The sequence below is a fragment of the Lagopus leucura genome, unplaced genomic scaffold (assembly GCF_019238085.1).
Source record: "Lagopus leucura isolate 7727_CA_CO unplaced genomic scaffold, USGS_WTPT01 Super-Scaffold_741, whole genome shotgun sequence".
In the NCBI taxonomy this organism is placed as follows: Eukaryota; Metazoa; Chordata; class Aves; order Galliformes; family Phasianidae; genus Lagopus; species Lagopus leucura.
In genome coordinates this window covers 98,823-111,758 of record NW_024962256.1, presented here as the reverse complement: position 1 = coordinate 111,758, position 12,936 = coordinate 98,823, and the positions used below count along the sequence as shown (strand labels likewise).

At 48.2% G+C, this 12,936-nt stretch overlaps 1 protein-coding gene across 1 annotated transcript in view; it reads right to left on the bottom strand.

The window, feature by feature from the left end:
• The window catches only part of SUFU (SUFU negative regulator of hedgehog signaling), an 88,054-nt gene extending 75,419 nt beyond the window's left edge, over window positions 1-12,635 (bottom strand). The window contains exons 1-2 of the mRNA XM_042863651.1: window positions 12,460-12,635; window positions 7,911-8,045 (exon numbers count right to left, since the gene is read on the bottom strand). Of these exons, the coding sequence (XP_042719585.1) occupies window positions 7,911-8,045; window positions 12,460-12,635 (311 nt within the window). The remainder of the gene's footprint in view (window positions 1-7,910; window positions 8,046-12,459) is intronic.
• Window positions 12,636-12,936: the final 301 nt, after the last annotated feature.

Sequence of the window (12,936 nt, the reverse complement as noted above, 5' to 3'; positions counted from 1 at the left end):
GCTCTGCACTGACAAATCATCTGCTACAGAAAATACAATGCTGTAAGAGGACTATACTGTGTGCTGGGTATGGCTGCAGGTTTATGCCACATATGTTTCATCAGCTGGGTGTGCTGCTCTGCACCAGTCCCCGTTGTGCATCCCCTCGCCCCGCGCACTCCCTGGCTGCTGCAGCTCCTTACTGATCCCCTACAGAGTGATGCTGCCTGACAGCTGCTCCATGCCCTTGGCCAGAGCACTGCCCTGCAAAACAAGGGAGTGACAATGTCTAGCCCCACTGGCTCACAGTTTGTATCTTCAGGGATGAGCAAAAGCTGAAAAGTAAACAGCTTCCTTTACAACAGGGATTTTAAAACAATTGCCCTTTGCTTTGGCAGTGCAAGAATGCCAAGAGAGACAAAACAATGAGCCATCTGTGCATCCTTCCCTCCTTCCCTTGTTTCTGCCCTCTGGATTTAAATCAGAGCTCCCCTAGAATGGCTGAGTCCCTCTTCACCTCCTCCCACCCTGGTCACATCCTGCAAAAATAGTTTTCAGTTGTGGTTTCTTTTGGTGTGCTTTTTGTTCTTAAGAGCCCTAGCAGAATCCCTCTTTAAACCTCAGCCCCTTTGTCAGGTGGCATCCCATCTACCCAAATAGCTTTGTCCCAGATGCCTCCCCCAAGACATCCAGCCCTTGTTCACCATCCCTGGAGGCAGCGTGGCACTGGGGAGCCCCGGCCACCCCTTTGTCCAGGGAAGGGAAAGCCATGTGAATGGAGACCACCAAAGATTTACGGCCCGCTTTTGTTAGCCTGGTGTCACTGCCTATTGGGGCTCGATTCAAAATTGAGATGACAGTAGAAAAGCAGACGAGTTTAGTAACCACTGTGCAGCTTAGAGGAGAGAAATGCTGATCAACTTCTAAAATAAATCTGGTAATCAAACTGTCCCATCAGGATGCAGACAGAATATCCTAGCATTGTGGCAGTTAGCAAGGCATGTTCCCAAAGTGGAGTCTGCACTGAGGAAAAAGGGGGATTAGGTCTGAATAACAACGTTTAGATGCATCTCTTCAAACATTCGTTTTGTTGGTATCATTATTCCAGCAAGCAAGAGGATAAAAAAAGTCAAATTCCTTTGATCTCACAGCTGGACTGGCCACACGGTTTATGAAACGCTTTTACCTTCACATCCCACAGAGAAAAAACAAGCCTATCTTTCAATTACTGCTTTTTAGAACATCCTAAAACAATCCTTATCAAATCAAACAATCTCACACAGGAAGACCCAGGCTTGATCCCCAGTCGCTCCCCTTCCCAGCAGGCCAAGCGCGAGAGCCCTCCTGCCGCGCTCCGCACTAACCCAGCTGTGGGATGAGAGGGGCCAGCTCTCCTCCCAGACACCAGCCCATAAACGCAGTGCTGCTGACAGCAAGGAGACGTCCTGTTCGAGCACTGTGCCCCATCCCCACATGGCAGCGGGGGCTCAGCTTCACAGGATGCACACACAGATGTGCTACTGCACAGAAAACTGGGCTTCAACAACGCGCAGCTGTAAGCTTACATCCAACCTTTTCTTTTTTTATTGAAAACAGTCGTCCTTGTAAATTCAACTACTCTGCCGTAAACGTTAAACGAATTTCCTTCGATGCTTCAAAAAACTATTTCCAAATCTAGCACAGTTCAAGCGTGCTCTGGTCCCACGAGCTCTACACGCGGATACACAGCAGCACAAAGCAGACCTCTCTGTAGGTGGCCTGCATCATCCACATTATTAACGCTGCTGACCACCTCCAGCAAACGGCATTTGGAAGCCAAGCGCGCTCCGCCTGGGAGGAGAGAAAAATAGGTTTCCCCATGGTGACCGCTGCTTCAAGGGAGGTCTGCCTCCAGCTGAAAAACAACTCCTCGTCCTACTGCACTGCCTCCATCATCAGAGGGACGTGGCCAATGGGATGTGTGAACAGGCACGACGCTTGGTTTCACTGGCTTTGGCCTGGGAGATCTGGGTTTGAACCCTTCACGGTCACACTCACGCATTTTCACAATGTCTCCCAAGTGTTCATCTCATTACTCACGCTCCAGGCTCTTCAAAATAAGACGCGTCCCAGTACCACCATGTGTAGGCAGAAATAACAGAAAAATGGATCTATAGATCCAGCAGTGGAAGCACGGCTATACCTCCAGACACCTGAGATGCACAGAAGTGAGAGCTGCTACAAGTATTTTGGAATTCTGGAGAAAGCTCAGACTAGTTCATATGTTTGTGGGCATGTAAAAAATCGAAGCACAAGACAAATTCACCAAAATATGGACTTATTGACCCCCTGCAGCTCAAATTACTCATTTCAACTCTAATGCCATCTTATATGAGATGCTATTACTAAAAGGAAACATTTTTTTGCTGGCCGTAGAACTCTGCAATTCTGTGCCCTCTCCCTTCCTACTCTGCCATGAAACTTCCTCTCTCCGCTATCTCAGAAAGACGACTAAACAGAAAAGCAAGCATTACATCTGGGGTCAGACTCTACCAGACAAACAGAATCAGGAAGAAAAAGAACACTAAGAGCTCAGTGCCCACCTTGAGCTCTCCCTCCTCCAGCCTTAACTCTTGTAGCTCCTTCCACTGAAGCTTACCAGTGCCATTTCCCACGTCACTCCCTTTAGTTGGGGCAGATGCTCTATCTCCAGGAACAGTACCCAGAAGGTCCTCAACTTGAAGATCAAGATCAAGATGGAAGAAAACCTTGGGTTTTTAATAATTTTCCTGGAATTTCAGGCTCAGCTCCCAGTGTGATCTGATCTTTTATTTCTCCTCTTAGATATGCTGTACCCTACAAGAGTTGCTTCAAAACATTCTCTGAAATACCAATGCATAACAACCACCACCACCCACCTCTAATTCACTGTCTTCTGAGAAGTCCTTCATTTTACTGCATTTTCATGAAAACAAAGAAGGGCAGAGTCATCTCCACCATTTTTAAGAAGTTCACAGTCACCTCAGACTTTGGTGTAATATTTCAGAGGTGCTTTGGGCACGTGGTTTATAAAGCACTTACGGGCCCATTAAATACCAAAATTTAAGGCTAAAGGCTGGCAGGCTGGGGGCAGTAAGCTTTTGGATTTATGAAAGGCTACAGAACTAAGAGGCCACTAAAGTGACAGCTGTCAGCACCACTCCATCCTATATTCATGCAGGCTCAAAAGAGAAGCCAGCACGCACTCAAAGAAAGAGAGCTCTCGTTCCAACTTTCAGGCTATTTTCTAAATACTCTTTTCAAGCTCTTTTCATACTTGGAAAAAGCCTTCCAGAAAACATCCACCCCTCTGCAAGCCTCGCATTTGTTACCCAATCCAGTTTTGCACTCCTTTTTCTTCCTCCCGGCTCTAACAAGCATCCTTGCCCCTTTACAAGTTAAGGTCATTCAGAGGATCTATACACGCCAGCAGAACACAAGCTGGATGGGAGATCATGAAAGGCTCATGCTTACCCTTACCTTTAATAGGGAGGCACCACCCACAGAGACAACACGCTCTCCCCGGCATGCACCGCTCCTTCCCCATCCCAACGGGAAGCAGCGTAAATCAAAAGGGCCACAGCAAGCTGGAACCTGTTGTCTCGGCAGGTGGTACCACGCATCAGCATCAGAGATGAAGGCAGCTGTAATCTCTCTGGCTTTATGCAAATGCAATACTGCACTCAGCCTCCTAACAAGCTGCCAGAAAGAAAAAAAAAGAAAAAGCACACTGTCGATATGAAGTTTGTGTAGATCAGGAAACTCAATTATTGGGATTTACACAAAAGGCTGCACATCAAAACACAGCTGGCATGTTTCTTCCCAGGATGTGGGAAGGCTGCAAGTACAAACCTTATCTCATAACCTAGCCACAATTTCAGTTTTGCTTTCTGTTGTGGCTCTGAGTTACAACCTTGCAATTTTAATACAAATAAGGCTATTTGGGGTTTTTCAGTCATCATATCATCGCGATTCTAACATTCTGTGCATTTGAAAAATCATTAACAAGAAGAATGAGTGCTTGTGGAACTATAGGAATAGTTAACTGGAGATTCAACCTTGACCTGTAAAATAGAGACAGAAGGCAGACTGGTGAAAAAACACACAGCTTTTGTGCTCCCTGGGATGCACTGATAACCTCTGCCAGCACATGGCATGGCACCACAGCAGCCAAAGCTGGCGATGCCATCGATAGAGCCTGAATCCACTTCCAATTACTGAAGCCAATTTCCTCCGATGCCTGTTCTCCACACAGCCAGAAGTCACTGTCAGGATTGGAAGCTGTGGGAAGCACCAGGTTCCCAATGCACAGAGACAGGTCCCCTGCTGCTAGCTCTGCTGCAGGGCAGTTGCTGCCAGACAGGATGCAAAGGGAGCAGGACCCAGCCAATCTGTGACTTCACACCTTACCCACTCACTGGTCACTGCAGTGAAGGATCTCTTTCAGAAAGCAAAAACAGTCAGGAAGAAGCAAAAGCTGTACTCTAACCCTGCTGAATGGATTCAAGAACTTACATCCCAGTTTTGATTTTAAAGTAGATAGAAGAACTTTGGGGAAAAAAGAAAAAAAAAAAGAGAGAGAGAGAGAGAAACAACTTGCAGAAATATCCCAGAAGGATTTCTGCTGCCACTCAACTTGTGTAGCATGCTTGAATGGAGAGACTTATTGCCATGCAGACAGCTTGGCATGAAATCCCACGGTAAGGCCTGCAGTTCCCCAGTGCTGTCATGATGTCATGATTCAGGATTTTTAGAGCAATCAGCTCAGCACAGCTGGTGTCATGGTTGCCATTATACCATGAAACAGTGAGTGTTTTTAAATGAAAAAGGCTCCCCCACTTGAAATTTGTAGATTTCTTCCATGCTATTCTGCGGACTCTTAAGAACAAGCCAGAGTTCTATAAGCAGAGCATAGCTGACATTTAAGCAGAGCAGGAAATAGTGCTGTTTTAACTGAAAATAAATCTGTCAACAAGGAGGCACAGGAGAGCTCCACTTCAGACTTTTCAGGTTCTTATTAAAAATATAAATTAAAGTCAACATTTTCATGTTACACGCTACATCTGTTTGCTATTTCATTATAAATAAAAATATAGGGGCCTCCAACTCAGCCCCAGTTCACTCAAAATAATCATCAGAAAGTCGTTCTCATTTAACACTCACTGTAATTGGTTTAGATTGTCCTGTATTGCCAGAAGAGGTCCACAAGAAAGAACCCATGTGTTATCCAGAGTCAGGCAGGAGAAGAACGAGGCACTTGGCAGTGCACTATCTGTCCCCTTCTAAAGGATGAAAGGCAGTGAGGTTATGGAAACGTGCCTCTGTTGCCACAGTCTTTCTGTCTGTCGTAAGCAGCTCCAGCACTCTTTCAGAGAGTTGGAAAACAAATAAGGAGCCACAAACCATCACAGTGGCCAGTGCAGCTGAAAAGAGCTCAGCGTCCCATCAGCTTTCAAAGAAATCCTGTGAAGACTAAAATGATGTGCCTGTCACCCTGCTCTGTTGCCAACCATCCTGCAGGATGCTTTTACCTGAGACAGCAGAACTCCAAAGTCCTTTGAGCAACAGAGACCATTACCCACAGTTTTAAACATGGGCTTCAGTACATTTCCTCCTGAAAAAGGAGAGCTTCTTGAGCACACACAACAACCACCACAGTCCTGTAAGCATGCAGTCCATGCAGCGGTCGTGTTTTGTGAACAGGTGGCAGAGACTGCTGCTGGGAACAAGAATTACTGGTGGGTGCTGAGCTCTGCTCATCCACCCTCAGTGCTCACCCACCAGCTGGTAATTTCAGGCTCAGCATTCAAGAGATGTGTAGGTTTCGACAGCTTTACCACATCCATAATTGTGCAGTAAGATTATCTGTAACAAAGGCAGAGGCTATCTTCTTGACAGCACATGCAACATCCAGTTTCCTAGCTCCAAGATTGAGGCTAAACTAAAGGTGACAAACAGCAGCCAGCTGAACCTCACAGGACAACTGACACAGAGATGCCTTGCTCCAGCCCACAGACAAAACAGAAATGCACTCGTTGTACACAGGGCACAGAAAGCACTGACAGCGACCAGTGGCTCTGTGCTTGACAGGCTCCTGCCAAAGCAGGGGGAAAAGCTCCAGCTCACCCCTGGCACAGAGTGTAGTACCCATGTCCAGAATATTTTTATTTTTTTTAATTCCCAGACACTGCAACCAGCACAAGGCATCTTCCATTATCTCAGTCTGAATTTCCAGACCAAGTTATACAACAGCATGAAGAGTTTGGTGGCCTCATTCCTATAAGTTTTTCAAGGTTGTTACATACCTGTGTAACACTTTCACTCCCAAGTCCTCCACGTCAGAACAACAGGCTATAATCTAGCAGAGAGCAGCCTGGGACTGAGAAACCAAAGCATGTGCCACAAGAGGCTATGTCCTTACCTAACTTGCTTTCTCATTCCTAAACACACATTAAGCCATTCCTCACTCTTCATACCTTCAGCAGAGACTCCCACGGCCTGTTGCTGCTCTCTCTGCAAACCCGGCCCGATCAAAGAGAAGAGTCTCATCATGAGAAATCTTCAGGCTGACAAGCCACCAAAAAGAGGAAGTCAGCACAGCACTTATGCCCTCCAAAATTAACTTCCAGTAGAATGAGGCTGGAAAACACAGGTTGCCTAATCTTGGCAGCCTCACATTTTCAGTGGTAAAGATGAAATCTCACGACTTGAGAACAAAGGCATCACATGAAAGCCTGCAATGTTCACGGCTACATTCTTGTGAAAGCAAGGGAAGGAAACCTTTAACTTCATTTCTTTCATTTGCTCTACCCTTTCTCCGCCCCAGAAAGTAACGAATGGAGTTTGTTGCCAGATGTTTTGGTTAAAACGCCCCACAAAGGTCTCAGTGACACAAGGTTTCTGTGTGAACTCCAGTCTTAAAAGACTTGATTTCTGAAAAGCAGACCTGTATCCACAAACGGGAGAAACTGCCTTGAGGACATAGGTACGGTTAAAGAACTGCTTGACTGTTTATGTTGCAATAGAAGCACCCAGGTAAACAGAACACAACCTGCTGGCTGAAACTTAACTAAAATGAGCAGAAGAGGAAAAGCTTGGATGAACAAATCTGGACTTTCGTTGCACCATTTACGGTGGATATTCAGCCTGCAAGTGCCAAACAGCACAAGACAGTTTAACTAAACATTAACAGAATAAACCTTCTGACATTTCTGCCTGGTTAAAAGTTATGGCCCGAGACTGCAAAAGCATGGTGACTACCACTCACTTTACTGGAGTTAAGGAGCAAAGTCAGCAAAAGAAAGACAGGGGTAAGGTTAGATCATGTTGACTGCCTGATCTAACACAGAACACCTGATAAAGACGGCTCATATCAACAGGTTAAGATAATGACTTGGTTATACTTCTGTTAAGATAGACTCACACTTCATAGAGTAGCCACTGGGGTGGCAGTTCACTTGCTGACAGTAACACTGCTGTGCCAGCAATAGGAAAAATGCCCTGACAGCAGTTTTGCAGAGTAAGTCATTAAGCATGCACAGGGAGGGAGCAGAATTTAAGCATATAAACATAGCAGATTACCAAGAGTGGAAAAACACAAGACTTTCAGTTTAAGGGGAAAAAAAAAAGCTTCCCTATGAATTAAAAAAAAAAATGAAACAACACAAACATGCAGAAATCACTCAACTTTTTAACACTAACAAGGAAATATATTGCATGCAAAGTCCAGAGAGGGGAGCACAGTAACTCTTCTACATCCAAGAACAGGCACACGTCACCCTTACCACGGCCTACAGTATTCTCAGCTGAAAAACAGCTGTTCAAATAATATAAACAGCAGGCCAGGGTTTTACCTACATTCCCCAAATGTGACAATGAACTCAGCACAGCAACAGAACTCGGATAATACTTACTCGTGTACTCTGTTGTCTCCATACAAGTCACTTAACCCGAAACTGACATAGTGCCAGTGCTCAGGAACGTTCAGCGCTGGGTTTCCTACGTTTCTGTACATGCTAACGTAGTCCAGAGGATCGGGTCCCCCCAGCCTGCATTAAAATCAGAAAGATTCTTAGGTAAATCAGTTTATTCAAGACAAAGAAGTCTGCATAGGTGCTCTAAGGGACCTGCTTTAAATCACAACTAGTGACAAAAATAAGATTTGCATGGTCAAATTACTCTTAAAAAAAAAGGTTGGGTTAAGTCCAGAAAGCTCCAAGTACAGGAAGACAAAGTGCATGTGTGCAACATACTACAATGTTTTTAACATTAAAGCATGAAAGCCTCTGGAAAATCATAGCAAAACCTCCTCAAAACAATCACAAAATTATAGCAGTAAAAGAGCAATAGCTGTATGTACACTGAAAGCTCTTAATTCAGGCCAGAGGTACATTCCTCACTGAAAAACAACACGCTACTCCTCAAAGCACAATTTGAAACACCTAAGTTCTGAAGAAAGTAATCCATAGCTCTGAATGCAGACACGGCAGTTAAAAGAGCAGAGAAAACACTGATTTAGAGACAGTACCAGCACCTGTATAGTGTGTGAGCTGCGTAAATCAAGGAGCAAAAGGTGAGCACAGGCTCTGCTGCAGCACAAGGCTGGTGACACGGCCACCAGCAGAGCCTGGCAGCCACCAGGGACATGGGGACGTGGTGGCCATGCCAGCAAAGCCCAGTGCTCAACTTGCTCAGTGCCCCGCAGCCATGGAACAGGAGAGAAGCAAAACTGCATTCTGCACCCAATTCTCCTTGAGTAAAACACTCCCAACTGCTCAAAATGAGAAAATCTAAACTAAGAACACCACTACCTGTTAGCTTAATTACCACCAACTGCAGCACCTGCACAGATCCCAGCGCTGCCATTTGCAGGTTTCAAGGCATACCTAAACTTCCCTCTGTTGCCCTGGAGGTTTGCATTTCATTCTGCGCACCAGAACCACTGCATGAAAAGTATACAAACACCTCAGTTTGCTGCCATGATTAAAGTACTACTGCCTTATATCAAATAACAGCAGGCTTGGGAAGAAATAGTCACAGCAGCACGCTCCAGGACCCTGGAAGTGCTTCTGCCCTCATCTGGACGCAGGCACCCTGCCCTGCAAGGGAGTTCTAGGGTGATCAAACAGCAAAGCACTAATTGCAATTCTCCTGATTTTGGACAGAAGGGGCACAGAGCACGACAGCCCCTCACAATTCCCTTCCTTGCAAGTCACACCAGGCTAGCTCTGGCATCCTGGGACTGGCTGGTGATGCAGCCATGAGAAGCATGGGTTGAAGCAGTGAGCATTTTGCCCAGAGCAATGGGACTAAGACCAAAGGAATCCCAGCCTGGACACAGCCACAGTACCCATGAAACATGGCATCCATGAAGTTGGGGTCCATCTTCACACACATTTCAGAGCCCCTGCACCCCATGAAGTGCTAATGGGGTCCAGGCCATCTTCCTAGCCCAGTGCTTGCAAGGAAACCTACCTGGGAAACTGCAAGTGTTGATTTCCCCCCGTGCCTGGTTCTAAAATCTTGTTCTCAAGCTGGGCAGAGGCACATGGCCCCATTCTTCTGAGGGAAACAAGCAACACAAGCATGCAGATCCCTTGAGGAGAGACCCACACAGGTGCTCAAACAAAGCTACATGCAAGGAAGGCTTCAGAGCAAGAGTGCTCAATGCAGCAGTCAACAGAGTGCAAAACATGAGCAACTCCTCAGAGCTGACACACAGGATTCCCAAACAAAGGGAAAACGTCCCCACCTGCTAAGCAACAAGCATTCCCCTCTCCCACAAAACCTGCTCCTAAATTGGGCTTAGTAACACCTCAGATGTCAAATGAGTCAGATGGGAGCTGACACACATGTTCTGACACTGACAACACACCGGGCAAACCCTTAAACTGTCCTTCATGGCACAGCACACATACAAGCACAGGAGCACCCTGCACTGGCTTCAGGCAGCCCCCTCCCCACAGCACAGCCAGCATCTCACCCCTGGCAGAAGAGCCCCACAAGGGCTGTGGCACAAGCTTACCCCATTTGGGGGCAGGTTTTGCTGCTGCACCAACAACTCCTGCCCAGGTACGTCCTGCCCTGCCGCCCACAGTGCTCCTGCAGGGCTTCACCTCATCTCACATCTGCATATCAGTATGCGGGTTCACACAAAGAGCTGGAAGCGTTGGAGGAATTTATTAAAGAGAACCCAACTTCAAAGCTGCAGGTATGGTACAAATTTGTTGCATTCTCCATTCATTGTGCTCATTCAGGAGAAAGAAGGGCAGCCTCAGGGGAAAAGTGGTATTTGCATCTGCATACAGAGCTTTCTCTGGATGCTGTTAGGAGTTGCTGAAGTGTTTGTCCAGGAGAAACCCAAAGCAGGCAGAGGAAAGAGCTCCAAAAGAGAAAAAATAAAAAAATAAAAAATTCCAGTTCATTTCCCCTGAACGCTTTACGTGGGGTCGTTCCTGGTAAATACATACAGCCAGGAGCTCGTGCAAGAAGTTTCAATGACAATCAGGAATTTTCTCCAAAGATCTGGAAATCATGTTAAAAAAAAAAGGCTAGTTCTATGAAAAATCCCACACAGCTGAGCCCCCTCATTCCATGGGTGTGTGATCCTGAAGGTTCGCCAGCTGTACAAAGGAAGGATCTACTGTGCATGCCAACAACACAGCTTCAGCTACCTGAACAGAAATAATTGCTGCTAACAATAGAGAAACCAATAGCTATAATTATAAAGCTGATTAGCGTTACAATATTTATCTCAAGGCACAGAACTTTGCTCAGCAGTTTCTTTTCATCTAGACCAGCCCTTATCTCCAGCTCTGGCAAAGGAGATCAAGCTGCAGCAGAAGCCCTTTTCCCAGGCTCCATGAACATCAAACGCCAGGTTTTGCCCCCTGGGCTGGCCAAGGGAGAGGAACAAACAGGCTGGGTCACTATCACAAACCTCCATCTCTCTCTGTCTCACACCAATCTGACATCACACTGGCCAGTACTGCTCCAAGACAGTGACAGAAAAGCAAGCACTGACTCTCAAACCACAGTGGTTGGAAACTCACTGAGCTTGCCCATCCCAGAGTAGAAACAGGTGTAAAAAAACTGATCAGACCCTCACTGCAGTGCTGCAGCATTGACCAATGCAGATGACTAACAAATCACCTCAGCTCACTCTGCCAGTTCAAGTGATTAACTAAAAATGCTCTAAGCAACATGGACCAATATATATTTCTTGCTTGAAGCTCATTAAAAGCACATCTTCAAAAAACAACAGCAACAATGCAGCTGTCGGAGCAGAGCACAGAAAGGATATTATTCTGCTGCTCAGGATTCAGCCAAATAAGACACACGGGTTAAAATGAACTGTAAGTGTACAAGTTGAGCTTTAACTAAACTTTTTTCAAAGTGCTGGACTGGCAACCAGTCAATGGTTCACCAGACAGACACTCAGACATCAGATCACCTGATCGTGCTCCTCCGATCCTGAAGAGAGGGCTGAGCAGAGAATGAGGACAAAATCAAAAGGAACAACTTCCCACAGGACTAGATACTAGACACTTATCTAGCTAAACATCCAAGTAGTTCCTTCATGCCACTCTCTCACATAAACAACTGCTGTTACTGTGTCAGACACTGTGTCAGCGGGGATGGGAAGAAACAACAGATTCTCAGTCTGCGGTAACACGTGGCAACGCACAGCCAAGAGAAGCTGCATCTGTTTCTCAGGTTTGCAGGCGCACACACAGCACGCATTGGGCCATACACACACCTCGAGCTCCAGGTCAGCAGACACAGTTTGAGCCTTCTGCCCAGGAGAAAAAACCCCATCCCCCCCATGAACTGCCGAGATGAGGAAACACGCTCCCTTCTCCCACTACCTCGTTCCATTCCCATTCAGAGAAGCACCGCACCACCCCAGAAATACCTCGACCACCTCCAGTTCCTTCCCCGAATCTCAGCTCTCCAGCACAGCCCTCCCTGCACCCAGCACGCTGCCCCTCGCACCCTCAATTCCATCACACCCCCAGGCCCGCACAAACCTTCCTATCGCATCTCCTCCCAAATTCAGCACCCAACGCCCCGCCTCCTCACCTTCCTACCCTCTGCTGCCCCAGCGCCTCTCTCTGACACCACGCAACGTCCACTCCCCCCAACCCCCCTGAAACCCCACACGGAGCCCTCAGCTCCAATACTCTTTGCCCGTGACCCCTCCGGGCCCAACGCTTCCCCACAACTCCACATACGGCCCTCGGCCCCAACGGTTCCTCACGACTCCGCCGTTTTCCCCAACACTCCTCAAGCCCCACCGCTCCCTTCAGCCCTACGCGAGGCCCCCGGCTCCTCGGAAGGCCCCACCAGCCCCACGCAAGGGCCCCCGAGCCCCACAAGAGACTTCAGATCTGCACACGAAGATCTCCCAACCCCACACAACGCCCCGGGCCCTGCCGCTCCGCCAGCCCCAGGCTGCCTCACCAGTACTTGAGGATGGCGGTGACCTGCAGCGGGTTGGGCTGCTCGGGGTACAGGCGGCGACACTCGCCGTAGATCCCGTGCAGGCCCGGCGGAAAGAGGGACGGGAAGGAGCCGGAGCCCGTGCCGGAGCCCGCCCCGCCCGCGGGTGCAGCCCCGCCAGGCCGCGTGCCCTCCATGGCCCGGCGGCCGCAGCTCCCGGCCCGCTCCTCTCCCGGTCCGGCCCGGCCCAAGCGGCGCTGCGGGAGGAAGGGGGCGGGCCCCGCCGCCCGGGCGACGGTGATGAGCAGCGCGGCTCCGCCAATAGCAGAGCGCGGCGCGTAAGGCGGCCGCGCCTCTCTACCCCCGCCTCCGCGCCGCGCTGTGAGCGCGCCCCCTTGCGGTGGAGAAGTGGCAGTGCTTCAAGGGGAGGGGGGCCGCGGGGGAACCGCGAGGGACGTGAAGGGGTGCGGGGCTGTGAGGGAGCCCGACAGAGCCACG